Source organism: Cynocephalus volans, chromosome 4, assembly GCF_027409185.1.
Source record: "Cynocephalus volans isolate mCynVol1 chromosome 4, mCynVol1.pri, whole genome shotgun sequence".
Lineage (NCBI taxonomy): Eukaryota > Metazoa > Chordata > Mammalia > Dermoptera > Cynocephalidae > Cynocephalus > Cynocephalus volans.
Genome location: NC_084463.1, coordinates 162,045,424 through 162,073,403, shown reverse-complemented (window position 1 = coordinate 162,073,403; position 27,980 = coordinate 162,045,424). Strand labels below are relative to the sequence as shown.

General features: G+C 42.4%; 2 protein-coding genes across 7 annotated transcripts in view; both read right to left on the bottom strand.

Moving 5' to 3' along the window:
- Positions 1 to 639: 639 nt before the first annotated feature.
- Positions 640 to 3,793, bottom strand: RCE1 (Ras converting CAAX endopeptidase 1). 6 transcript variants are annotated; one of them, XM_063093964.1, is made up of 9 exons: positions 3,608 to 3,793; positions 3,368 to 3,470; positions 3,189 to 3,272; positions 2,818 to 2,896; positions 2,137 to 2,304; positions 1,939 to 2,010; positions 1,634 to 1,727; positions 1,473 to 1,515; positions 1,216 to 1,308 (listed from the first exon to the last, which is right to left on the bottom strand). In XM_063093964.1, the coding sequence occupies exons 1-9, from the start codon at positions 3,790 to 3,792 to the stop codon at positions 1,300 to 1,302; spliced, it is 837 nt and encodes a 278-aa protein (XP_062950034.1). In that variant the 5' UTR covers position 3,793; the 3' UTR covers positions 1,216 to 1,299. The 6 variants fall into 6 exon arrangements, with proteins under 6 accessions (XP_062950030.1, XP_062950035.1, XP_062950031.1 ...); XM_063093962.1 differs by having other exon boundaries at positions 1,224 to 1,308; positions 1,473 to 1,549; XM_063093963.1 differs by having other exon boundaries at positions 1,234 to 1,308; positions 1,452 to 1,549.
- Positions 3,794 to 3,958: 165 nt separating this feature from the next.
- TOP6BL (TOP6B like initiator of meiotic double strand breaks) overlaps positions 3,959 to 27,980 on the bottom strand; it is an 85,259-nt gene continuing 61,237 nt past the window's right edge. Inside the window, exons 9-16 of the mRNA XM_063095177.1 lie at positions 26,886 to 27,036; positions 24,860 to 25,006; positions 21,323 to 21,444; positions 20,342 to 20,452; positions 18,423 to 18,521; positions 8,287 to 8,365; positions 4,180 to 4,406; positions 3,959 to 4,080 (exon numbers count right to left, since the gene is read on the bottom strand). Coding sequence (XP_062951247.1) covers positions 4,015 to 4,080; positions 4,180 to 4,406; positions 8,287 to 8,365; positions 18,423 to 18,521; positions 20,342 to 20,452; positions 21,323 to 21,444; positions 24,860 to 25,006; positions 26,886 to 27,036 — 1,002 coding nt within the window. The 3' untranslated portion in view covers positions 3,959 to 4,014. The remainder of the gene's footprint in view (positions 4,081 to 4,179; positions 4,407 to 8,286; positions 8,366 to 18,422; positions 18,522 to 20,341; positions 20,453 to 21,322; positions 21,445 to 24,859; positions 25,007 to 26,885; positions 27,037 to 27,980) is intronic.

The window sequence follows — 27,980 nt, the reverse complement described above, 5'->3', positions numbered from 1 at the left end:
GGGGAACAGAAATCCTTAAAACAAGAAGAGCAGGTAGATTACCACCAGGGCCTAAGAACCTTGAGTTTACCATAGTGCTTGGTATAGTCCCTCTTATTCTCAGTGCTGAGCCCTTGGTTCTGGATTCCTCAGGGATTAGACCAGCAGTACAGTGGCAGAGGTCTGAGGTGGAGAACTGTAAACCCTCTACTCCTGAGTGACTCTCCCATTTTAGATATATTTCCTCTTGTGTAAAATGAGGCTGGTAAGTTCTGTGGAGGCCCCAGTCAATCCTCCACCCTCCCAGAAGACACAGGATGGAGGCTCCATCAACACATTCAGGGCTGTGGGTCCCACTCTCTGACCCTGGAAGCCAAGGCACAGGCCCCGGGATGAGCTGGACCCTCAGCTGGTACCTGCAGTCTCCAACCCACCTGTGCTAGGACTTGGGGCATGGCTCAGGAAGGAGGAAGCCTCAGGCCTACAGCAGCCAGAGGCTCCCAACCCATCCTCTACTCCAAGTAACTGCCTGCTGGGCTGAAATGCCCAGCGGTTAGCATTTATGGTAGCCAGGACAGGTGGTGGGCAAACTCCCAAGATCCCAAATAGACTGATTCCCAAAGGCCATGTTACCCAAGTTAAATCTCTTTAATATCCCAATACAAAGTCCTGATGCAAAAAGACAATGAGAAAACCCTGGGGCCCTGGGAAGTTGGGGGGGGTCGGTGGGGGTGGTGCAGGTGAAGGGTTTTATAAATAAAAACCCCCCAAGCAGCTTTTCAGAGACAGAGGGGGCAGAGGAGCTCAGAGAAGCAGCAGTCCAAAGTGAGGAAAGAAGTGCACAGCTCCTGGGACTTGCCCCTTGTCCCCTCACTCCCAGCTGCTGCTCAACCCCCCTTTGAGAGGGGCTGCACCCTTTGGATATCTGCTCCTTTCTCTTGGTCCCTGGGATTCAACTAGCTCTGGCTTCAATCCCCTACAAAAATTCCTGAGATCTCGGAGACCCTAGCCAGCCCCTCCTCTGCAGTACCGCTTGATAGGGAGGGGCTGGGGAGCCCGTGAGAGTTCGTAGAAGTGTATACAGGAGCATAGGTCAGGAGCACAGGTGGGCCTCTGAGTCCCCTGCCCGCTCCAAAAGCACACAAAGGGGAAGGCTGCCGTAGAGCTTGGGGTCCGTGAGGGGCTGGAGCAGAAGCAGGAAGAGTCCCACACCAAGAGCATAGCCTGCCAGCAAAGGCCGCCTCTGAGGGTGCTCCAGGGCTGCACACACGGCAGGGAAGCCCATGTAGTTGCAGAAGGAATGGCAGAGAACCGGCCCAATCAGGTGTCCTGGGGAGGGGAAAGAGAGCAGCTCATAGAGCAGCCCCATCACCTCCTCCAGCCCTACCAGGGCTAGTGACCCTCATCTCATGAAACAGGAGGTCAATGCCCCACCCGCCACACCCACCCACCCGCCGCACCCATCCACCTACCACACCCATCCACCCACACACCATGGCCTCTGCTTCTTTCCACCTCTCAGATCCCTGGCTCAGCCTGTCTCAAGGAATGGTAGACCTTGTTGTCGCTCCTAGAACAAACATAGTACTCCCATTCTCCCACCCACTCCTGTGGGCCCGAGCCCCGGGGGACACATGAGAGACTGAGAACCAACCTGTGCGGATGAAGAGGAAAGCAGTGTAGGCACCGAAGACAGCTGTGTAGGAGAACTGGAACGCTGGAGACGGGGAGGCCTCGAGTGACCACACCTGCACGCCCATCAGCCAGAGACCATCCCCTTTGGGGCAATGGCTGCCTGCCCCACCACCTACGGCTGTTCTCTGTACCCCAACTCCCATGGTCGGTGGCCCCTCCAATACTATAGTCCACTGTTGCCAATTCTTCTGCCAGAGTGGCCATCAGGGACACTCCCACACACCCTGACCCAGCACTGCCCCAGGCAATCTCTCCAGGACTCACCTGCAGACAAAAAGATGCTCCCCACACTGCTCTGGCGGAAACGAAGCTGCTCAATAATGTGGTGAAAATGGGCTTGGAAGAAGGTGAGAACCATGTAATGTCACTTCCCCCGCAGCCTTCCCTCTAGGCCTGCCCCAAGCCCCATTCTCAGCTTTCACACTGGGAATATCTTAGCAGTACCAGATTGGACAGACTCACCAACTCCAAAGAAGAGTGGGCAGGTGAACACAGCAGGGCCCAGGCCCGTGCATGGTGCTAACATGGGCAGCATACAGGCCCGGAACACCAGCTCCTCCGTCAGGGGCGCAATCACTTGGTTCCGCAGCCAACGCATGTCTGTGAGGCAGCGGGCCCAGGAGCGGGGGGCTAGAGGCGGGATTCAGGACAAGCAACGAATGACTAGCTACTGAACAATGAGGCCCCAGAGACCCCTCAACCACAACTTTATCCTGTCCAAACTCAGGTTAGGTGCCAATACTAAGTAAGAACAAGGGTGGGGGTGCAGTTGAACTTTGTCTATCATATCCAACATAAAGCAACATCTTGAAACAACTGACAGAGAAGGTATTAGTAGCTTAGGCAGAGTATCCTGGTAGTAAAGTCTAGAGATATCAAAATGTAACCAAGACCAGTTCTGATTTGGGGAAGCAGGGGACAATGCTGTCTGGTCCACACCAAGTACCACTGTGGTCCCTAGAGGCGTCCTTGGGTATCAGTAACCTACTCTTAGAGGCCACCCAGCTATATGTTCCCTTTTTACTGATGAGGAAACACACCCAGAGAAATGACATCTCACGTCTCATGTTCAGACCACCGATCCTCTTCCCCATTGTCCTGGACTGCATGTGCCTACTTTCCCCCTCAGCCTTGAGAACTCACCCAGAACAACCTTCAGCCCATCTGCCAGGTCACATGGGCAATCCATAGAGAGTTGCATGAGTGGGCCCAGGAAAAGGATCTGGGGCCAGAAAAAACAGGAGAGATCAAAGGAAAGACTTTCACCATAATCCACTGCCCTTGCCCAGATTTTTGCACTTGGCCAGTTTCATGAGACTTCAAGCTTCCTGTTCTGTTCTCAGCCAGGATTTCCCACCCATTCATACGTGAGGGCCTCGGAGCCATTTCACAATTCCTGTTCCCCATCAGCCAAAAGCCCACACGACCAAGACAAGAAAAAAACGCCACAAAAGACAGGCGTATCATGCTAATAACAAAAGTCAGAGGAAGAAAAATTAAGCAGGAGTACTCACCATGGTCAGCAGCAGGGGCAGCAGTGCCGCTGCGAAAATGCCCTCCAGCCTGAAGCCCATCAGGGTGAGCAGGGATGTGCCTGGCTGAGCCACAGGAAAGGGGGCATCAGTGTCGCTCCCTCCCCCAAAAGGCCCCTGAGCTCTCTCCCCCGAGGCCCTTTGCTCTGTCTCCGTCGCACCTGGATGCCTGTCAGTTCCCTCCAGAGCAGCACGCAGAGGGGCGAGAGACTGGACACCACCAGGACACTGGTGAAGCGCCGCTTGATGACGGCAGGGTGGTCCCTACCGAGGGGCAGGAAGTTCAGGGGGGTCTGCGGCCGCCTCCTGTCAGCGCGGCCCCGCCCCCGGCCCGCCCCAGCCTCGCCCCCAGCCCCGCCTCGCGGGGGCGCGGGTTCCCGCAGCGCGCGCAGCCCCCGCACCTGGGCAGCTCGCTCTTCCAGACGTACAGGCTGCCCACGTAGGAGCAGGCGAGGCTGAGGCAGGAGAACACGGACACCCAGCAGCACAGCCCGGGGCCCGGGCCGCCCAGCGCCGCCGACTCGGGCTGCCGCTCCGGCCGCGACACCGACAGCAGGCGCAGCCCGTCCCCGCCCAGCGCCGCCATCGCGCCCCGACCCGCGGCGCGCACCAGTGACGCGACCTCATGGAAGCGCGGGTGACGTCAGGCAGCGGCGCGAGCTCGGGCCCCGCCCCGCGCGCCCCGCCCCCCGGCCGCGCCCCCGACACTGAGGCAGACGCGGTGCTAGTTGAGCAACTTTATTGGAGCACAGACAGCACGCGGCCGCCCGCAGCCTCCGGGCCGGGGGCCTCCGGGAGAGGGCTCGGCTCAAGGCCCAGGGCCGGGACTCAGCCACTCGGACAGGTTGGAGACCTCCTGCAGCCACAGCGCTTCCTGCGGGAGCAAAAGGTCCCGAGGTGAGGACCCCTCGGCAGTGGCCGGGTCCCCGCACCTCCAGCCGCGCCCTTTCCTGCGCGGCCCTCGCCGGGTTACCTCCAGGCCGCTCCCGGAGCTCGTCCTGCCAGGCGCCGGGGCCCGGCCGTGGGCCGCGCGGGCCTCCCTTCCGCTAGGGGTGAGGGAGGCCGCGGGGGGCTCTGGGCCGCACGGGGCCGCCTCTGATGGGCTCGGGGCCCGGGCAGAGTGGAGAGCTCGCATCTCCTCCACGGCCTGGCGGAGGCTGCCCCTTTTGAGCCTCTTGTTTTCTGCTTGCCCGCTGGGCTCTAGGAGAAAATAATCCCAGTTCATCTTACTGCCATGGTCCTATGCCAGAAAGCCGCCTGGGGCAGGAGGTAAACCTGGGAGAAAGGGCGCTCAGGCGCTGGGCACGGCTCTCTTAGCCCTCCCACCGCATTTCTGGCATCAGGCCCTGTCCAGATCAAAACGCTGCAGCTCCAGCGCCTTCAGGAGCAGGCGGAGGCTGCAGAATGATTTCGGGGCCTCTCTGTTCCCTCTGAGCCGGACCTGGGAAGGGGCATCAGGGATTGTGTCAGGCCATCACTTTGGGGCTCACGCATGCTTAATCTCTTTCTGCACGGATTGTTCATGGAGTCTGCACTATAAAGCTCCTCTCTCCCTACCAAGCTCCGATTCCCAGGCCAGAAAGCCGGCCCCACTCCCTCTCCGTCTCCCTTTGTTGCTCACATTGCACTGGGCAGTGCCCGTAGGCCGTGTTTTCTACTCCTAACTGATTCACTTGTGCAAATTTAAGGCGAGTTTGAATGGATATATTCTTCCTAAGCAGGTTCTGGGAATGTAGATCAATGAGCATTTCCCTTGGAGAATCTCACAGATGCTTGAGGGATGCAGAAGTGTGTGCAAAGCTCAGGGATAGAACAGAAGAGGAAGCCGTTAACCATTTCGCAGTGAAGAAAGGTTTCAAAACCCCGAGCTGGGTTTTGAAGGGTGAAGAGAAATATACCAGACAGACAAGGCAGAGAAAAGGAATTCCATGCCGAAAGTTATGCAAATAAACTTTATCCAAAGGCATAAAGGCATAAAGCAACATTTTACATAAAATACGTGGTGGAGGATCCTAGGAAATGAATCTGAAGAGGTTGGCAGGAATCAAAGGAGGCTAAGAAACAGAAGTTTATTTGTAGGAAATAAACAGGAAGCCAGTGAAGTGTTTTAAGCCCTGGAGACGTATAGTATTAATTTTGTGTTTCAGAAAGATAATTTATGGCTTAGATCAAACTAGAGGCAGGAAGACCTCAAAAGCCCAGAAGTGAAGGCATCACCAGAAATCAAAAGTATTCATCGGGCCAAACCAAGAGTCCTTGGTGATGAACTGGGTGTGGGACATGAGAATGAAAGGCCTCTCAAATGAATCCAGTGTTTCAGATGTGAAATCTGGATAGATAGCAGTGCTGTTAATCATGACAGAGACTAAAGTAAGAGCTGATCTTGGGATGTGTGTGTGGTGGGTAAAGTATCCGGAGAGGAAGTTGAGGTACCAATGGGACCTCCACACAGAGCAGCACTCAGGAGAGGCCTGGGCTGGTCATACCAATTTGGGGGTCTTGAGTGCAGAGGCAGTGGGCAACAGCTGGGATGGCAGATAGCAGCTTGGGATGGAGTGCAGGACAAACACTGTTTAGGGATGGCCAGAAGAAAGTAGTTGAAGAGAAAAGCTCAGAGAGAGAAGGACCAGGTGAGTCACAGTATTACAGTGCCAAATTCTGCAAATGGTTCAGATATGATCAACATAAATGCCTAACTTCATAATTAAGAGACCTTTCCTAATGAGAGAACTTGCAGTTTCAGAGGCCACAGTTGGAAAGCAAGTGCCCAAGGTCAGGGAGAGAATGAGAGAGGAAGAAAGGGAGAATCTTTGCTTTTTTGAGAATCTTGGCTGAGATGGAAAGAGATTGAGGGTAGGTGGAGGAATTTCCAAGGCCGTGAGAGATTTCCTTTTGAAGAACTGAGAGATGGACCTGCTGAGGGAACAACTCAGAAGAGAGTTGAAGGGGCAGAAATGATAACTGATGCAGGCAGGTCCTGAGAAAGCAGGAAGGACAATGCCACTCTGAGCCTGAAGGGAATGGGTCCCCACAATGACAAGGTTTTGCAGTGGCGGAGAGGGGAGTACAAATTAGGTGAGTTTACTGAGAAATGAAATCAGTACATGTGAAGTAGAAGTCTATGTCAGGAGGCAGAGCTGGATAGACTTTTTTTTTTTTGGTGGCTGGCTGATAAACTGGGATAGATTTTTTTTTTTTTTTTTAAAGATGACCAGTAAGGGGATCTTAACCCGTGACTTGGTGGTGTCAGCACCACACTCTCCCAGTGAGTCAACCGGCCGTCCCTGTTCGGGATCTGAACCTGTAGTCTAGGTGTTATCAGCACCACATTCTCCTAAGTGAGTCACGGGCTGGCCTTAGGGATAGATTTTTAAGAGTGGCATAGCCACTGAAGAGAAAGGGACAGAAAGACAAGGAAAGGACTGATAAACCAAAGATGTCTCAGTGAAGGGACCACGGATGTATGATGGCATCAACACCCAGTTGTTCCGTCATTTTCTTCAGCAGAGCAGCCCATGTGGGACATAGGATGGATGCTGGCAAGAGTTGCAGGTCTGTAGAGCAGAACAGTGCAAGAAATCTTCCAGGGGGGCCCACTAGATTATAAATAGGTAGATTTTGGGCCGAGCCCATGGCGCACTCGGGAGAGTGCGGCACTGGGAGCGCGGCGACGCTCCCGCCGCGGGTTCGGATCCTATATAGGAATGGCCGGTATACTCACTGGCTGAGTGCCGGTCACGAAAAAGACAAAAAAATAAATAAATAAATAAATAATAAATAGGTAGATTTCAAGGCTCATGTTGAACTGTGGTGAAAGGATGGGCTTTGGAGGCAGCAGGCTACAGTTCAGCTCCTCTTCCTGCTATTGCTCTACCTGACTTGAGCCTGGGTTCTCTCATTTGTGAGACATGATTAATGCCACCCACCCCAAAGGATCACTGTAAGGACTAAATTGAGATAAGGTCTGTGGATGAGCCTAACATCTCCTTGGAGTCCAAGAAGGTGTTGAATTAAATGTTAATTTTCTTCCTTCTAAGGGAAGGAACTTACTTTTTTGTCTCTCCTCACTGCACAAATAAAACTTTTCTTATTTCCATCATTATTCCCACAACATTTAAAACATGGCTCAATTGACAATGATTCAGGACCATATCTTAGGCCTAAGCACAGACAACATGAGCTTGTTGTAGTTGTGACCCTGGAAACAAGGATTTACCAACAAAGCACAGAAGCTGAAGTCACAATCCCCAATTTCCTTCAAGCCCAAATACTGTTTTGTCCAAAGAACTCAGCATCTGTAGGAGGGCATCCCTGCTAACTTGGGTCTTCCAGAGACAGACTGGAGGTAGGCTGCCTGGGTTTGAATTATGGCTCTTTTACTAGCTGTGTAACCTTGGGTAAGTTTACTGACATCTCTGGGCCTCAGTTACTTCATCTATAAAATGAGAATAATAATAGTACCTATACCACTTAGGATTGCTTTGAGAACTAAGAGCAAAAATACATTTTAAAAGCTCAGAATAGTGCATGGCACTTGCCAGTGACTATGTGTGAGTTGCTGTTACACTTGCTGCTGCTAGCCCTGAAGGCTGTTGGGGGGGGTAGCATGTGTGAAGAAAAGACATCATTATAATTGCCATCACATCACACACACCGACACCTCCCCATAACACTCATCAAGGGTGAGGTGGTGTCTGCACCCAGGAGCAGCCTCCAAAGGCCCAAACAGAGGCGTAAGCACAACAGGGGAGAGCTGCAGTATCAACGCTAATAATCAAGAAAAGATATGAAGGGACTAACTGGATTCAAGGTCCTGAATCTGCTTATTACCTTCCCCCACCCCATCATATGCAGCTATCTGTAACTGCACAAACTGTATTAGAACTTCTAGTCCTGTCATACCAGCTTTTAGGAAGGAACGCCTGCTGCTGTCCCTGAAGACTCATGGTGGCAGTGGAAGCGACCAGGTCCCAGGACACTGCGGTGGTAAAAGGTGCAACGGAACAGTCTGAAAGCTCCAAGTCATGTTTTTTACTTCCCCAGTGTCAGTCCAGGGCTCACCTGAGAGCTAATACCTTACCTGCAGTGAGTTCTGGGCTGCTGTTCTCATGTGTATCCTCAGTGCTGTGGGCTGCATCTTTTTTCTCTGGGGACAGCTGCTTAAAAAAATTAGAAGACCTCAGTGAGTTTTGCAGAAGCATGAACAAACCCTAGTGAAACAGATGTGTGGTGGCTTTGTTGACCTCATAGGGCTATCATCCCTCACCTGGAACTCTTCTTTTAACTTCCTCCTGACTCAGGAATCCTCCTACCCTGACTCTAACCTTCAAGGCTTCCCTCTTCTGTGGACCCTGTTGCAGTTCACTCCAGCCACTCCTGGCATTTCCTTCCTTCTCTCACCTCTGATCACTTGCCTACTGTCTGTCCCATTCCTCGGGGGCTGAAGTATGCTCTGCATGTCCCTGCTCAGCATTTTTATGTGCCTATGTGCATTTTCTACATCTTAAGTTTCTTTAAAGAGACTTTTTTCTTGCCTTTCTCTTTGGCTAGCAGAGTGCCTTAGTCAGGGTAAGTACTCAACAAATAACTGAGAGAGTCAAACCCGGGAAGCCACAGGAAACATTCTGTAGTCGTCTGTGGCCTTTTAGAGCCCTGCTACACTAGTTGGTTCAATCTGGACAGAGAAGCAGAAGTACTTATAAGTCCAGAACCCAATCCTCCTAGTTGCTTACTTTTCTTTTCAAGAATACAAATGTATAAAAGTCGATATCCTCTTCGTCAAAATTAAAAACTTGTATTTCAAAGGACACTTTGTAAGAAAGTGAAGAGTCAATTCACAAGAATGGGAGAAAATATTTGCAAATTGGATCTGATAAGATACTTGTATCCAGAGTAAAGAACTCTTGTAACTCAACAATAAAATAACAATCCAATTAAAAAATGGATAAGGGATTTAATAGGCATTTCTTTAAAAAATATATACAAATGGCCAACGAGCACGTGAAAAGATGCTCAACGTCACTATTCATTAGGGAAATGTAAATCAAAAGCACTATGAGATACTGTTTCACACCCACTAAGATGGCAATAATAGTAATAGTACTGAAAATAATAATAACCATTGATAAGGATGTGGAGAAACAGGTACCATCCTACAGTACTCATGGGAATATAAGATGGTGCAGCCACTTTGGAAAACAGTGTGGAAGTTACTCAGAAAGTTAATCGTGACAGCATTATTCATGATAGCCAAAAAGTGGGAAAAAACTTGTGTTCATCAGCTGATGAATGGGTAAACTAAATGTGATATGCTCATACAAGGGAATATTATTCAGCCTTAAGAACAAATGAAGTGCTGTTACGTGCTATGATATGGAGGAAACTTGAAAACCTGCTAAATGAAGCCACACAAAGGCCATATATTGTATGGTTCCATTTATATGAAACATCCAGAATAGGCAGATCCATAGAAATTGGAAGTAAATTAATGGTTGCTAGGGGTTGGAAGGAGAAGGGAACTGGGACTAACTGCTAGTAGGTACAGAGTTTCTTTTTGGTGTGATGGCAATGTTCTGGAATTTAGCGGTGATGGTTGCATAACACAGTGAATATACTTAAAACCATGATATTGTACACTTTAAAATGGTAAATATTATGGTATGGGAATTATATCTCAATAAAAATAGACATTCTATCATATATTGTTTATTAATCTTTCAGTTTCTAAATAATTGCATTCCAAGGAACACTGAAGGGGCAAAGATGGCCCTAAAGATGTGTAGACACAATATTAGGAAATTTTCCAAACATTTTTTTCTTCTTTGAGAGAAAGTTTTTTTTTTTTTTTTTTTTTTACTTCAGTGTGGAAAATCTCATACAATAGATAAACTTTTCTCCTATCTCGAAATTGGTCTTAACAAGGAACTACCCACATTGAGGAATAAAGCTCTGAGCTCTCTGGGAGCCTTGCATACCATTCATTCACCATCTGAGATGAGACAGCCCTGTCCTCGGATACACCTCCTTGGATTTAACACTCTATGGGACATTTAATGCTAGCCCCCTGCGGAACAATGCCTTTCCTTAGAAAACTGCCTCATTACTGCTCCTGCTCATTCTGGATTTAAGTTCCCAGTCTCTACACACATCTGTGACACTAAGCCCTGCAGTAATATCTTGCCTACTCATTCCTGGCCCATTGTCTGTTTTCTAACACTCAGGCTTAAAATCTCCACTCATGCATGGCCTTTCCCTGAATAGATTCTATAAAACTCTAAATATTCTTTCATTTCTTCCATTTCTCCGTACACTATATAATAGCTATAGGTGGTTTTATTCTCTATTATTCAAGAGGTCAGCTATTCTACCTTTCCTATTTAGAAATGGAAACTGAGGGACTGGCCCAGAGGCTAAAGGATTTGACTTGTCCTTGATCTTGCAGTGTCAAGCCACTGGGTGCCACTCTTGTGCCTCTACGCTCTAACTCATAACATCTTTATGGAGGTTAAAGTGAAAATCTTGGCACAGATTAGGGATTCAGTAAATGCTCCTTCCTTCTAAGACATATGACTACTGGTAAGACTGAGTTCACTAGCCAGCTGCTAAGATAATTGGGCTATAAACGGCCCCAAAGCTGTTAACCATCACTATAGAAAAAGAACAGGGTGAAGAGGTCAGATCATTTCTTTCTGAGATCTCATGGGATATCAAAGAGGCCCATGCAAAAGGACTTCACAGGCTGAAACACTCCTAGATCCTGAGGAGTCTGTCTCTGCCTGTGTATTCTGGGTCCTATTATAATGTCACACACCTTACCCTGAACCTATCCCTAGAAAGTTGAAGATGTGAATGGCTCTAATGAATTGAATTGTGGCCCACAAAAAGATATGTCTAAGTCCTAACCCTCAGAACCTGTGAATATGAGCTTATTTGGAAAGGGGGTCTTTGCAGATACATCTAAGGATCTGGAGATGGGATCATATAGGGTAAGCCCTAAATCTAATGATAGGTGTCCTTATAAAAGAAAGGTATAGGAGATTTGAGAGGCAGAGGGGAAAAGGCTATGTAAAGATGGAGGTAGAGATTGGAGTTATGCAAGCCATGGGCCAAGGAACACCATGTGCCACCAGAAGCTAGAAGAAGCAGGGAACGATTATCCCCTAGAGCCTCTGGAGGGAGTGCGGCCCTGTCAACATATTGATTTCAGACTTCTGGGCTCCAGAACTGTGCGAGATTAAATTTCTGTTATTTTTAAGCCATCAGGTTTATAGTAATTTGTTACAGCATCCCTAGGAAACTGATACTATGGATTTTAGCTTTATTTGGTCAAGGTGTGTGCAGCAGCTTTCCAAGTTGGAGGGAAACTGGCAAGAGTATTTGTGGTGAACCAGCTGAAAGGAACAGCAAACACATTGCTAGGAAGGTGCTTCCTAGAAGGTACATATAGCCTGGGCATCTAAACTTCCCCATTCAATCAGGCAAGCAGAGGTAGGAGGGGGAGAGAAGATGCACACAGGTGTTAAAGGCCCTGTTATTTTCTCAGAAACAGTGTCTATAATTTTTTATCATAATTTTATTGAGATACAAGTTACATAAAATAAAATGCATATACATGTACATGCATTGACATATGTACATACCTGTGAAACCCATCACTGCAATCAAGACAACAAACATATCCATCAACCTCACAAGTTTCCTGCTGCCCTTTATAAGCATTCCCTCCAACTCTCCCACCTCCTCATCCTCAAGCAACTATTGACCTATAACTATGGATTAGTTGGCATTTTATAGAATTTTATATAAAAACAATCAAATAGTGTGTACTCTTTCATCTATTTCTGGATTTTTCACTCAGCATGGCTACTTAGAGATTCATCTATGCTGTTGTATGTATCAATAATTCATTCCTTTTATTGCTGAATAGTGTTCCACTGTATGGATAGACAATTTGTTTATCCATTTACCTGTGGTTGCTTCCAGTTTTTGGCTATAACAAATAAAGGTGCCATGAGCATTGGTGTACAAGTATTTGTGTGGACATATGCTTCATTTCTCTGGGGTAAACACCTCGGAGTGGAATAGCTATGTAACATGATAAACGTACATTTAACGTGTTAAGACGCTGCCAAACTGTCTTCCAAGCTGCTTAGGGGCTGGCCAGTTAGTTCACTTGGTTAGAATGTGGTGCTGGTAATACCAAGGTCAAGGGTTCAGATCCCCTAACTGGCCAGCTGCCAAAAAAAAGTGGTAAAGGCCCTTTTTTTTTGTATCTTGTTGTGATTTTTACTTGAGTTTTCATAATGAATAATGACATTCAGCATCTTTCTTGTGCTATTTGCCATTTGTGTTTGTGCATCTTCTGTGAAGTATGTTCATATCTTTTGCACATTTAAAATGTTGGATTATTTTCTTATTGTGTATTGAGATTTCTTTATAGTGCCGAGATTTGAACTAAAAGTTCAATTTCTTTAGAAGATATAGAACTATCAGGTATATAGAGATATTTCTTCTTGAGTGAACTTTAGTAATTCATATCTTTTAAGAAGTTTGTTTCATCTAAGTTGTCAAATTTACTGCAATAACATTGTTCATAATATTCTCTGATAATCCTTTTAATACCTGATGCCACCTTTCTAATTTCTGATAGTGGCAATTTGTGTCCTCTCTTTTTATTCTGATTAATCTGGCTAAATGTTTATCAATTTTATTAATCTTCCCAATGAACCACCTTTCAGTTTCATTGATTTTTCTCTATTGTTTTTCTGTTTTCTATTTTATTGATTTCTACTATGATCTTTATTATTTCATTTCTTCTGTTAAATTTGCTCTTCTTGTTCTAGTTTAAGTTGGAAGGTGAGGTCATTGATTTGAGACTATTTTCTTTTTTAACACAGACACTTCCCCCACATACTGTATTAGCTACATCCCACAAATTTTGATAATTTACATTTCCACTTAAATTATTTTCTAATTTCCCTTTTGGTTTTTGGTTTTGACCCATGGTTTATTTATATGTGTGTCATTTGGTTTCCAAATATATTTGAATTTTCTAGAGATCTTTCTGTTACTGATTTTACTTTAATAATTCTACCGTGGTCAAAAACATACTTTGTATGACTTGGATCCTTTTTATTTTTTTATTTTATTTTATTTTTTTTTGGTGGCTCACTGGTATGGGGAGTCAACCTCTTGACCTTGGTTTACAACACTGTACTCTTGCCAACTAACCTAACCAGCCAGCCTGGATCCTTTTAAATTTATTCAGAAATATTTAGTGGCTCAGAATATAGTCTATCTTGCTAAATGTTCCTTGTGACTTTCAAAAGAATGTATAGTCTGCTGTGGTTAAGAAGAGTGTTTTTATAAATATCAATTAGGTCAAATTGATTGATAGCATTGTTTAAGACTTCTATAGGCTTACTGATATTCTGTCTACTTGTACTACCAATTATGGAAAGAAGTATGTTGAAGTATCCAAGTATAATTGTGAATTTGTCTATTTATCCTTACAGTTCTATTATTTTGTTTCATGTATTTTGAAGCTCTCTTAAAAGATGTATGAATGTTTAGGACTATTGTCTTCATGATTAACTGATCCTTTCATCATTATGAAATGGCCCTCTAAAGAGGGCCTGGTAATATTCTTTGCTCTGAAATCTACTTTGTATGATATTAATACAGCCTCTTCAGTTCTCTCTCTCTTTTTTTTTTTTTTAAAGATGACCTGTAAGGGGATCCTAACCCTTGGCTTGGTGTTGTTAGCACCACACTCTCCCAAGTGAGCCATGGGCTGGGCCTCTTCAGTTCTCTTTTGATTAGCATAAGGATGATATATCTTTTTCCATCCTTTTACTTTTAATCTTTTTCTTCCTTATATTTAAAATGAGATTCTTGTAGACTGCATGTAGTTGGCTCTTGCTCCTTTATCCAATCTAACAATCTCTGCCTTTTAATTGAATTGTTTAGACCATTTACTTTTTTTTTTTCTTTTTCTTTTTGGTGGCTAGAGTATATGAGGATCCGAATAGACCATTTACATTTAATGGGATAAATTAATATGGCAGGGCTTAAATATATCATCATGATAATTGTTTTCTATTTGTCTCATCTGTTTTTTGTTTCCTTTTCCTTGTTTCTGTCTTCTTTTGGGTTGAATATTTTTTTATCACCCATTTTATCTCTTGTTTTATTTTAATGGTTCATTTTTTTCTTTTTCTTTTTTTCCCAGTTCAGCAGGTTGATTAATAGTTCCTTTTATCTTGAACTTATTAGTCTACCTTCAGGTAATATTATAACACTCTACGTATAAGACCTTTACAGCAGTATATTTCCATTTCTGTCCTCCTGATCTTCATGCTACTGTTGTCATACATTTTACTTCTACATAGATCATAAAACTTATAATACATTGTTATTATTTTTGCTTTAAAAAGTCAATTATAGGGCTGGCCATTTAGCTCAGTTGGTTAGAGCATGGTGTTACAACACCAAGGTCACAAGTTTAGATCCCCACACTGGCCAGCCGCCAAAAAAAAAAAAAAACAGTAAATTATGTTTTAAAGGGATTTAAATAATAAGAAAAAAAAGGCTGTATATTTACCCATGTAGTCACTATTTCCAGTATTCTTCATTTGTTTGTGTAGATCAAGATTTCCATCTGGTATCACTTTTCGTCTGCTTGAGAGATTTCTTTTGTATCTTTGTCTGTTGATAATGAATTCTTTCCTATTTTTTATGTCAGAAAAAAATCTTCGTCTCATTTTTGTTTTTAAAGATTTTTTTTTTTTTTGCTGGGTAAAGAATTCTGGAGAGAGAGTTGTTTGCTTTTTCCCTATACTCTAAAGAGGTTGCTCCATTTTTTCTAGTTTACACTGTTTCCAACAGGAAATCTGCTGTAATCCTTTTTTAAATTTCCTTGTACATACCATGGTGTTATTTATAGTTGTACTTGGTTACAGTTCTGTGAGGCTTGAACATTCATGTCTGCTTTTATGATTTCCTCTTTACCACACTGGTTTTAACCAATTTTAATTATTATGTGCGTTGGTGTAGTTTTCTTCATCTCTCCAGGGCATGGAGTTCATCAGGGTTCTTAGATCCGTGAGTTGACAGATTTCATCAAATTTGGAAATTTTTCAGCCATTATTTCTTCAAATATATTGTTTCCCCCTCCCCTTTTCTTCTTTAGATTCTCCAGTTACATGTATGTTATGTTACTTGAAGCTGTACCATAGCTCACAGATACTTACTTATTTTTACTCTTTTTTAAAAATCTGTTTCATTTCAGATAGTTTTTATTGCTATGTGTTTTTCCTTAAGTGTTTAATATGCTAATAATATTATTATGTAATGTTCATCTCAGACATTGTAGTTTTCATCTCTAAAAGTTTGTTTTGGGTCTTTTTTTATACCTTCCACATCTCTTAATATGTTCAATCTTTCCTCTAGCTTCCTAAATACATAGAATACAGTTATAATAGTAGCTGTTTTATGAGAGGCAATACAATAGTTTTACTTAAAGGAAAACACATAAAATGACAGTCAAGTGCCTTCTGGATCTTAACGAGCTTCCATTCCTCCAGCCTGGTCAACTGGAATAGTATTAGGTTTTGTTTGTTTGGTTTTTTTCTCCCTTTCCACTGGGCCCTTCCAACACAATGAATAAAGAAGATATCATTCATTTAAGCAGCAGATCAGTAATTGCTATTAAACTGCTTAATACTGTTACTTTTATGTAGAACCCAAGGAATGCCTTCCGTTACACTGTAGCCAAAACAACTGGTTATATGCCTCCCTTGTTGCAGGCACTACAATGAATATGGTTGTCAATGTGAATAGCTCAGAATACTGCAAAGGGTAAGCCCATTGAATGCCTGGAAAGTATTATCCACTGGTCAGATGGTAAACCTTATGCAGTATTATTTATAGTTGCACTTGGTTGCAGTTCTGTGAGGCTCAAACATTCATATACCTCACTTGCCTTGGCAAGCCTATTTTTATGACATGGCAGCAGGGATACAACACTATGCATTAAAAGCACTTTTTTGTAATGAGTTGAATCCCCAACCCCCAAAAGGAATGTCAGTTAAGTTGTGTTAACTGTGTCAACTTATCCTAGTACCTCGGTGTTCATTCCTGTTACCTGTGTATCTTCTAAAAAGAAATAGCTGTTATTAATGCCTTTTTGATTTCCACTGAGCATACATAACACTACTGAGTAAAGCGTAGGAGTTTTATTTTTACCATGAAAGCGTTACAACAGTAAAGATATTTTTAATATCAGTCATGATGGCAATTTCTGTATAAAAGAGCCTTATATGATACATTGTTTTTGAGATCAAACTGCCCACTCTCATAAAAATGGCCACATTGCAATAAAAATTATGGCATATTAAAAAAATAATATAACTATTTTAATGTCTCTATCTACTAATTCTATCTGTTATGTCAGTTCTGGACCAGTTTTGATTGAGTTTTCTCTTCATTGTAGCTTGTTTTTTTCTGCTTCGTAGCAAGCCTGTTTTTACTGGGTACTATGAATCCAATATGAAAATTACTGTGAATATTACCTTGGTGGGTGCTGAATATATTTGTATTCTTGTAAGTATTCTTGAACTTTTTGTATGATGCTGTTGAATTACTTGAAGAGCTTGATTATTTTGGGTCTTGCCTATGCTTTTAAGCTTTGTTAGACAGGACCAGAGGAGTGTTTAGAGTAGGTTTAATTTTTCTCCACTCTTGAGGCAAGATTCTTCTTAGTATCCTACCTGATGCTTTGTAAATTGTGAGGTTTTCCTCTCTGGCTGATAGGAACAGGCACTATTTCTAGCCCTGTGGGAGCTCTGCATATTGTTCCCTCTAATCCTTCTGAGTGGTTCTTTCCCTAGAAAGTTTTTTTCATGTGAGTGAGTTGGTCAGTACACAACTGAATAGCAGAGGGGGAACCACTGCAGACCTCTGGATTTCTCTCTGTGCAGCTCTCTCCTCTCTGGTACTCTGCCCTGAAAACTTTAGCTATGTTGGCATCCCTGGATCCTCAGCTTTGTCTGTTCATCTTAGAGACACCACAAGGCTTTGCCTGGATTCCCTCTCCCTGATCCACGGCCTCCATACCTTCTCTAGGTAGTGTGCTGGGGCAATCACAGAGTTTACCTCATTTTTTCCCATCTCTTGGAATGACTATCTCATTTGTTGCCCGGTGTCCAGTGTCTTGAGAGCCATTGTTTCATATGTTATGTCCAGAATTTTTGTTATTTCAGGCAGGAGGGTAAATTTGGTCTCTGTTACTCCATCTTGGCCAGAATTCACTATAAAGTAATTTCATCCTCAATCTCTTTTTTTTATTCATCCTATACTTTAGTTCCAGGTAAGTCAGTCCTACTGAATGGAGCCAAGAGAGCCAGAAAAGTTGGCATCAGTTGGACCACTACTACCAGCTACGCCTATCTGGAAATAGAGTCCTCTCTTGGTATCCTCGGGGGAATGGTTCCAGGATCCCCCCACAGATACCAAAATCTGTGGATGCTCAAGCCCCTTAGTTGGCCCTCAGTATCCATAGGTTCCTTACCCAAGGATTCAACCAACTGCAGATTGAAAAGTCAGCCATCCATACCTGTGGGCTCTGGACAGCAGACTGTGCATGGAATTTCCTGGCTGTGATTTCTCTTCACTCGTTAGAGGAGGCTGTCACAGAACAAGCTGAAGCTCTTTGGCCTCTTTGAGGGTGGAGACCCCGAGTAATGCACTCTAGATCTCCACCACCCAAAGAGGCAAACAGATAAAAGTATATTTTTGAGTAGGCAAAACTAAACATAAGAATCCTACCATATACATCAGCATTTTAACAGTAGCTATGTGCTTAACACTTTACATACATCATCTTATTCAAACTTCACAACAATCATTTTAGGTATGCATCATTACTATTTTACTGATAAAGAAACGGAGGCTTAGAAAGGATAAATAACTTCCACAATGATGCCAACAACTAGTTAGTGGCAGAAGTGGAATTTGAGTGATATCTAACAATGCTCTTAATTTCTATGTAATATTATGTTCTATAAAGTTTTTCTAAACCATAGGCTTCCTTGCTGAAAGTCTAACTTCAAATCGTGTAATCTAAAGCACTTGTATGTACCCACCCTGAATTCAGGATTCCCATATATCAAAATGGAAGATTTCCACCAAAGTTACTCATTATTACTTTACACTTGCCTGCTTCACCTCACATGAGCAGTGGCGAAGAAATCGGTGCTGGGTGATGCCATGAAATGCTTTGTGCAGTTTGGTCCCAAATTCCTGTGTATCAGCTGCCTAAAACGTGCCAGAGACAGAACATGCTGAGTTCCAGTACTGGAAACCAAGACGGAAGTACTCACAGGAAGTTTATATGGGAAGAAGATGAGGCAGATAGGAAGGCAAACCAGTTACATCCCTCACATTGTGTTAGAAGTTTCCTTAGTCATGTTTTGTTTTGTTTATGTTGATGTTTTTGTTTTATTGGTGGCTGGCTGAGTACAGTACAGGACTGAACCCTGGACCTTGCTGTTATCAGCACCATGCTCTAACCAACAGACCTAACTGGCCAGCCCCTTTTTTTCTTTTTCTTTTTTTGTTTTTGTTTTTGTTTTTCCTTAGTCTGTGGAGGCAGGAGAGGTAGAAAAAAGGAAGCCTGGGATACTTGGCATGCGATTGGTAGTAGTGGCTACTATCTGTCTTGCCATTTCTTTTACTTAAGCAAGATCCTTCAAACAAAGGCCTCGATAGGAGATAATTATCCCAGAGATCCAAGTGTTCATGAAGGGGTTATATAAACAGGTCTTCTGTAAAACAAGTTCCAAGGAAGCAGAGGTTCCACTGAACAACTCAGGATGATATGAGAGCTTTTTTTCAGATAAGCCTTTTAGGAAGGAGAGGAACAAAAGAATACAGTTTGCACCCATAAAGAATAGTAATCACCTAATAAACACTAATTTTATAGATGAGAACATTGAAATTCCAAAAAGGAGAAGTGACCGACCCAAGATCGCACAGCTAGTTATTATGAAAGTTGGGACTTTAATGCATACCTTAGAATTCCCAACACAGTGTTCTTCTCACTGCCCTGTGCTATCCACGTGACCCAGAAAGTTGAAGCTATCATAAAATGCATTAGCTTAAAAAGGTATTATACTCTTTGACCCAGTAACTCCACTTATAGAAATTTATTCTAGGAAATGATCAAAAGAAGCGAGATATCACATAAAGGTACTAACTGAAGCACTATTTATTTCAGCAAAAAGAATGTAAACAACTTAAATGTCTAACATTAGAGGAATGGTTTATTAAATTAGATTAAAACACACAGTGGAATACTGGTTAATCAAAACAAAATTCTAAGACTGTTGAAACAGGGAAAAATGTCAAATTACATATGGAAATAGAATGCTTTGGTTATAAGTATGTAATACATATGAGACAATGTGCAAAAATTTAAAGTTATAGTGATTAAATTTATTAGTTATTTAAAATTTTGTGTTATACTATCTTTCCAAAAAAAAAAGTACAAAAAAATGAAGCAACAGACATGGAATGAATGTGTTACCCACTGATAATACTAACTGATCAGCAGGCATTCCTAAAACAAAGGAAAGAAACTAACATTTATTGAGAACCTACCATGTGCTTTGTATATGAGGCTTAGAGAAGTTAAATATAGGCCTAATTCCACGTAGCTAGTAAGTAAATGAGTTAGGATTTGAACCCAAGCCTCTGATTCCAAAACTCTTTACACTGTTCCGTACTGTCACATACATGTAATACTTAAGGTTGCTCAGTTATTTCCACTGTATTCTGTAACAGAGCATTCTTCGTCAAGGAATTGGGGATCACTGATCTAATCCTAGCTCTATTTTTTACTAGCCGTATGACCTAAGGGAAGTAGAAATCTTAAATAATTTGTTTTCTCATTTATAAAGTAGTATACACACTACTATTCATTTAATATTCTTAAAACAGTTAGGCCTGGTACTGTATAGGATCACAGCAAGAACAAATAAAATAATGTTTCTAAAAGCATTGTACATATTACAAAGATAGGTAGTAGAATGTCATAAAACCTTGACACTTTTAAGCATCCCCAACCTCCTACTAACTTGAAGGGCCTGGAGACACATCTCTCGGAAGCTGCCGCTGGTGCTTCCGGTCACAATACTCATGATGGAATTTACAGCCACCAAGAGCGAGCGCTGCAGTTTCTGATGAGCCTGGAGAACATAACAAAAGGAGGAAACTGCATTAACACCAAACTGGTGGCTCAGAGGATCCCAAAGGAGCTAAAGATTTCTGTCAGAGCAGGATTTCAACAGTTCCTCCCCTTCGTTAACAATGCTTACTGAGATCATGACATATCTTCATGTCATGACATTTAAGGATTAAAATATATTTTTTAAATGTTCTCTCCTTTCATAGAGATGACTTATTGACACAGACATGTTCAGGAAATACAAGCAATAAGACATTGGGCAATAAAACAGATACAATTACTTTTTTTTTTTTTTTTTTTTTTGGCAGCTGGCTGGTATGGGGATCTGAACCTTTGACCTTGGTGTTTTAACACTGCACTTTTTTTTTTTTTTAAGCTTTAAGTTTTGTTCTCTTAGTGTGGTTGTATTTTCCTTGAAAATGAGGATATATGAAGTAAGAAATGTGTTACCAAGAGTACATAGGATGGAGGAATTCAAAAGTCAGGTAGGAAGAGAAAGTGATGTTATAAAGAATTTGGGAATGGGGGAAGAATGTAAGATTTAGTGAAGAGCAGCTCTAGAAGTATGTGTGGAAAGAGGAGAAATATAGGTAAGGAAGAAGTGAATTATCAGTCATTTCTCTATTATTTTTGTCCCAATTTACTCAAACCCACCTACTAGGATGTAAGATTAAGCAAGCTGGTTACAGTGACCCATCAAAGTTAAAGCTTGAGTTCCCAGGCTAGATGCAGTGTTACAAGATCACCCCAGGTGACAGAAGAGGAGAGGAAGGGGCTTCCAGGGAGGACGGGCTTTTAGGCTCTGCCTGCTGCATACTCTTGCTATCTTTTTCTTAGAGAGTAAGAAAGGAGGCTGTGAATTTGTTCTTACCTTGGCAGCCTGGTGATGCTGCTCCAAGACTTGGTCCACAGTGAATTGGATAGAATCTTGCACTGTACTGTGGCTCTCCATCAGGATGGCACTGAGATGAGTTGTAAGCAAAGTATAGACTCCTAAGGGAAGGGAGAATATTGGTAACCATGAGCAAGGATGACCCCTTCACGATGTGCTCTGTCAGGGCTGGGACTGGGAAAGACACCTTTTGGAAGAAGAGGCCACTTCTACTTATCCACAAATAATTACTTTTTTAGACAAACCCCCCCGGCAACTTACAAGCCCACCCAATTCCCATTTACAAACGAAAGAAAGCCCAGGAAAATTAAAGTGAAGAATGACATTGTTTTTAAAGAAACAAATGAGGAATCCTGTTTAATTCACTCTAGAAATATATACCGTATACTGTAAACAATGATACTGGTGACTCTCAAAGGATAGGGAAAAGAGGGAGAGAGAAGCCTCCTGGAGAGTGCGTCTAACCCTACTCCATTCCTATGTGAGCACCACTGTTGTGACGTGCCACTGTTGTTGGCAGTGTGTCAGTTCTTACAGATGTGCTGTGATGAAGAAAAGGTTAAAACTTACAAAGATGACTGAGAACTGTTGGCATAAGGTCCTTTTAAGTGGAAACTTGTCTCTGAGAAGTAATCACAGGCACCACTACTCAGCGTGATTCAGAAAAGCTCACATATTTAAAAGCAACAGGCAAAAATGTGTCATCAAACAATAGGCTGTCATTTAATGATCCTGATGCAGCAGACAAGAAGACAAATTCACTTTACAGGGCACCTGGAGAAAATGCTTCTTAATTAATCTTCCTGTTTTTAGTGTCTTTCTACTCTCCCCTGGATAGTCTGTTCAAAAATACTATGGAGAAGCATCCTAAGGCTGGCTGGCTTTTCTCAGGTATATATTAAAAAATGCAAGCCAGAAGGAACATTTTCCACCATAAGGCACCATGATGCTTTCCTCATAGAGGTCATACATGGTAAGTTCAAAAGGAGTCTAGAGCTAGAGTCAGGAGAGCATAGATTCCAGGATCAGTTCTGCCACCAACTAGTGGTAACTAAGTCGCTTTGCTTTTCTCACTTCAGTACAGAAGATGACTTTACACCACCTGCCCTCACAGGGATGTGCAAATAAACTGGGATAATGTAGAGATGAAGTGTTTTGAAATGTACACTGCAGTGTTCAAAGGGAAAATACTGCAATCATCTGAGTTACTATATTCTGTGGTTTGGTCCTAAAAATAGCCTCAAGAAATCAGACCCCTTTTGAAAGAAGACATTTAATTAAAAAGCCAAAGTTCAGTCCTAAAACAGCTGACACCACCAGATGCTTTTGACGTTGTGGCAAAATCATGAGTTAATCATAGAAAAGTTACCATGACAAGGTGGGCAGAAGGCCAATTGAGTGATTTTTTTTAGGACACATGGAAACAGACTGTAATTCTGTACAATCTGTTTCCTAAAAGGGGCTCTGGAGAAAGCTTTCAAGGATATGAGAAAAAAGAGGAGGAAAGAGAGAAGGTGAAATTACTATATCTGTATCCATCTCCCCTCACTGTGCATCTTTTTCAGAGGCTGGTCCTAAACTACCAGATGTATAAGATTTAAAGAGACACTTACTATGTTTACTAATGCAGTGATGAACTTCTTTTTAATTCAATACTGAGTACAACTATAGAGATACTGTAGGCCTTCAGAGTCAAGCTAAACAGAGGTGTGCAAATTACCACAGTACAAGAATGACAGGTAACACTGGTTTCTGAGGATTCAGAACGTGGTATCAGGCTTGCATTATGCTAGGATTATTCTCTGGCAGACCTTAAAAAAAACCTGCCAGAAAGTAGCAGATCTTAAGTCTGAAGAGGGTTTTTAGACCTAAAAGGGTCTTTGATATTAATTGGTCTAACAATTTCATGTTAAAGATATAAAAGGGAGGCTCAGATGATTAATGTGACTTGCTTCCCCCAAATCATAGAGGTTGGTTACAGAGCTGAAATTAAACCCAGACCTCCTGAATCTACACGGAAGTCCTTTCCACAATACAAAGTTGCTTCTCTTATCAGCCTCTGTGTGAGAACAGGACAGGTAACAGTCCTAGGAATCCTCACCTTAGACCTCCTTGCTGCAGCCTCATTAGTTTGGGTCTCTTCTATTTCCCAGTCCCTGGTCCTAGTCAATGGAACAGCAGGGCACCAAAGAACACCAGTTCCTCATATAAAGAGTTGCAAGCCAGAGCCCAGGAATGCAGTGCATGTCTCCTAGAGTACGTATGTGTTGGGAAGAGGTAGGAGAGGCTTCGAAGGAAGGCAGCAGTAAGAATCCCACAGCTGACAACATATAGGTGGCACCAGTCAATGTGAACTCTTCTGATATGGGGTTGTAAGTGGTCTCATTTCTCTTATGGGAGCAGGAACACACCAAATAGCACTGGAATGCCTGGAGAATAGAGTCCCAAGAAAACACATTGGCCCACAGAGAAAGGAGAACACAAACATATCAGGAGCACCAAAAGGGGGGCAGATGAACCTTTCCCCAAACTTGCATAAGCTCCACTTCTCCTCATAACTTCCTTCAAAGTTGAGGAGGGCACTGAAAAACCCTTCAATTTATATCTCAGTGTTTATTGGATTAAAATAAACCACTGACACTCAGTGGTTTTCAATTTTACCATATTTAAGAATCACTTGAGAATCCTATTTAAAATGCAGATTCTTGAACCATACCAGATTTTTATATTATAAATATATGAATTAATGAATAATTTAAAATAATGAATTAATTTTAAAAATAATTAAATTATGAATTTATTAATTTATAAATTAAAAATAAATGAATATAAGTAAAAAATAATGAATTAATCATTGGCACAGAAAGCTGCACATTTTCAAATAATCCAGGTGATTCTGATGCATGTGTTTTATGAACTACAAACTGAAACCACTGTTTTACCTCTAACAGAATCTTTCTGATAATAGGTTATCACCCAACTAACAGATAAATGCCAAAGGCTCCCCTTTGCATGCCTGAACAAGGACAGGCATACCTTTCTTGATTCCACCTGGAAAGGCAGTATGGTGATGAAAAGTTCTCAAGTCTGGTTGCACATCAGAATCACCTGACAAGCTTTAAAGACATACTGAGATCTGAGCCCCATCTCAGTCCAAAAAAATCAGAATCTCCTTGGGCATTTTTTAGAAGCTCCCCAGGTAACAAACACATTGTGCAGCCTAAGTTGAAAACCACTAATATAAGGTAATATACTCCCTAAGGAGCATTATAGGAGGAAGCACCTGATGATTTCTGGCCAACCAAATCTGGAAATGTCATCTTTTAAGTAGTGCATCAATATACAAATCTTTTCCATAGGGCATATAATTTGTTTAATTTATTAAGCAAAGTTTTCCACTGAAATTCTTTATTCTACAGAAATATATCTAGCTTATGCATTACACAAAGTCTCCCTTCCTTTATCCTCTCAGCATTTGGTACACCCAAGCTGGCAGCCCCATTCTCCCATACCTACCCCACATTTCCATTTGCTGAACTGGAGATCCACTGTGGAAATCCACAAAGAGAAAAAGCAACAGAGTTTCTCCCTGAGGATCCATATTCTGAGATTGATTCCTGTCACTGGATTCCACCTGATAACTCATATCTGGAAGCACCAGATCTAGAGGACGAGATAAATTTCTAAGATAAGTAAAGCCCTGAAAATGCTAAGTGACTAAAGAACCTATATCCTAAACAGAGAAGGATCTGAGAATAGGAGATCTAAATTCGAACAGTCACTTCCCCTCCTGAACCTGTTTCTCTATCCACGTGATGGAAGCAAATAATAGTGACTCACAGGAAGAACATCAGAATAACAACTGGGCGTATAAAATGCAAACCAAATAGCACTACTCCTTTGCATTTACTGGGAAGCACTACACAATAAATTCATTTATTCCTTGTACAACTTTCTAAGGCAGGCATGGCTAGTAAGAGACAGAGGTCAGATTCAAACCTGAGTAATGGTAACAGCTAACCTGTGCTTCATACCAGATACCAGATTAAATTCTTTGCCATGTACTCTCTCAACATTTAGACTTTAAAACAACACAATTGGGTAGGGCCTATGCTTATGGCCTTTTACAAATAAGAAAAGAGGCACAGATAGGTTAAATTCCTTGCCCAGCATGAGCTAGTCGGGGGTAGAACTACATTTTAGACCTTGCTATAATAACTCCAAAATGTATGCTCTTAACTCTAACACTATATAATATTTATATTCCCAAGTAATCTGATGCCCTGTGGTCACTTTCTAGCACCTTGATCCTTTACAATATAGGATAATCCTACATTCCAGATCCATATGGAGAAGTACCTCCATGTGAATCATGGTTCTGTCCTTGAGTAATGAGGGAGGGAGATGCAGGGACATTTTCTACATTATTCATTTCCAAAGTTAACTTAGCAAGTTCGAGCTTCATGAATTGGCAAAAAATAAAGGAAACCAACAAAGCCTAAAAATAAAAATGAAAGAGAGAGAGAGATGGAGATCCCTAAAAATTCACCTAGGTGATGCCTCTATTCAAAATCCTGATGGCATGATGTCCTGTATGTTAAGACAAAACATTCTTTCCTCACAAAACTACTTACTTCCAGAGACCCTGTCCAAGGACACCCTCCTCTCATATCCACCCAATTATTCTAAAATAACTACCCACTCAAGAAAAAAGAACCTTATCCTGAGGCTTACTTCACAGATGAAGAGTCTTTCATTTCTCCTGAGATACTGCCCATCCCAGAAGGCTTCAATCTTCTCCTACCAGTCACAACCCTAGAATACTCTTCCCTACTTGTCATCTTTCTCAGGATCCCGATAATCAGACTACCTCCGAAATTTCAAAGAATTCTACCTAATAACAGTCAAGCTCAACACTGTGAACTGCCTAGACATTGGCCTATGGTTGCATACTTTTATTTCCCAGTTTTACTTATTGGTCCAGTTGTTAACTGTCCAACTTTTAGCCTGATTCACCCAAAGCTAATGTGGTTAGGCCCTACATGAATATTACAGCCAGCTTCCTAGGTTTAATACTGTCATGTCTTGCATTTATTTTGTGTTTACTTTTTTTAAGTAATTCTATGTAGATTTTTTTCATTTCGCTAGAAAGCATTTCTCTTCCACAATCAAAGGTGTTGTTGCTACCTTACTTACCTTTCTAAACCCCAGAGTTCACAGATTAAGGTACAATAGAAACCCTCTGAACAAGTCCCTAGAAGGAGAAGGACTGGGAATAGAAGAGGCAGCAGAGGAAATGAGAGGAGAACCAGCATCAACATTCAATACCCAAACAGTTAGGCTCTGATAGGACTTCCCTGTTTGACACCTGTCTGCCTCACTCCGTGTGTTACGTCAAACTGGGCCAGATCCCCACCCCACCCTAACCTGAGCCATCAGATCACTGGGTCCTATTTTTGTATAGACCTGCTTATTTATATTTCCTTTCATTTCTCTGACATTCTTCTGGTTTCTTCATTCCTGTGCAGAGAGGGAGATATACCTCTATCCAAATTGACATCCAAATTGGGCACCATACACAAGTGGTATTTCTTCCAGTCAATGAAATAAAAGGTGTCTTTAAAGACAGTAGTAATTGGGTGCCCCTGACTTGACAATATCAGAGGGAGACCTGAGGGTCCATATAGAAATATGTATAGTTGTTAAAGAAAGCTGCCAAATTTTAATTTCTTATAACTATGTATTCAATTGTATAAAACAAACGTAACACTGACCTGGTTCCCACTTCCAGAAATAAATAAGTGTGCTATGCAATTATATATTAAGCCTTTTCCACACCAAAGGTAGGTGTGAGGCACCAAAGATAGATCCACTAGGATGCCCAGGAATTTATTCTGGGTTTAATGATTGTGAGCTACAGATATAGTATTGGGACAGTTTATTCATTCTGTTTATTCGATAATAGATTTGATCGAATCTAAACACTGTGCTAAGTTCTGGGGGTACAAAGATGAATATCCAGACTTAAAATCTATCCTCAAGTTATCATATTTACAGTATGGGAGACAGACATAAAAACCAATAAACTATAATACAATGTGATACATGCTAGAAGTACATACAAAAGAATATTTTCTAGAAGTGTTCATATTCAGATTGAGAAGGAAACTTCCTCTCACCTTCTCCGACACTATTCTCCAACCAAGACAAAGGCAGGTAGGCCCCTGAAATGGATTCCTTCTCTGGACTTCCTATTCTCACTCTCACCCTCCCTCTAACCCAGGGTTTCTCAACCTTGGCACTATTGACACTTTGGGCCAGATAATTCTTCACTTGCGTAGGGGGTGGGCGGGCATCCTGTGCATTCTAGGATGTTTAGCAGCATCCTGGGCCTCTCTCCAGTAGCAAGCACCCTTCCTGATGTGACCCCTTCCATGACAATCAAAAATATTTCCAGACATTACCAAATGTCCAACGAGGACAAAATCATCCTATTAGGAACCACTGCCTAACATTTCTTGTCCCCTGAACCACGGCTAAAGAGACCAGAATATGTACTTTCCTTCATCTTTGTTTTCATCCTCTTTCTCATAGGGTAAACACAAGCCACTAAGTGTGAAGATTAAAATTCTTACCC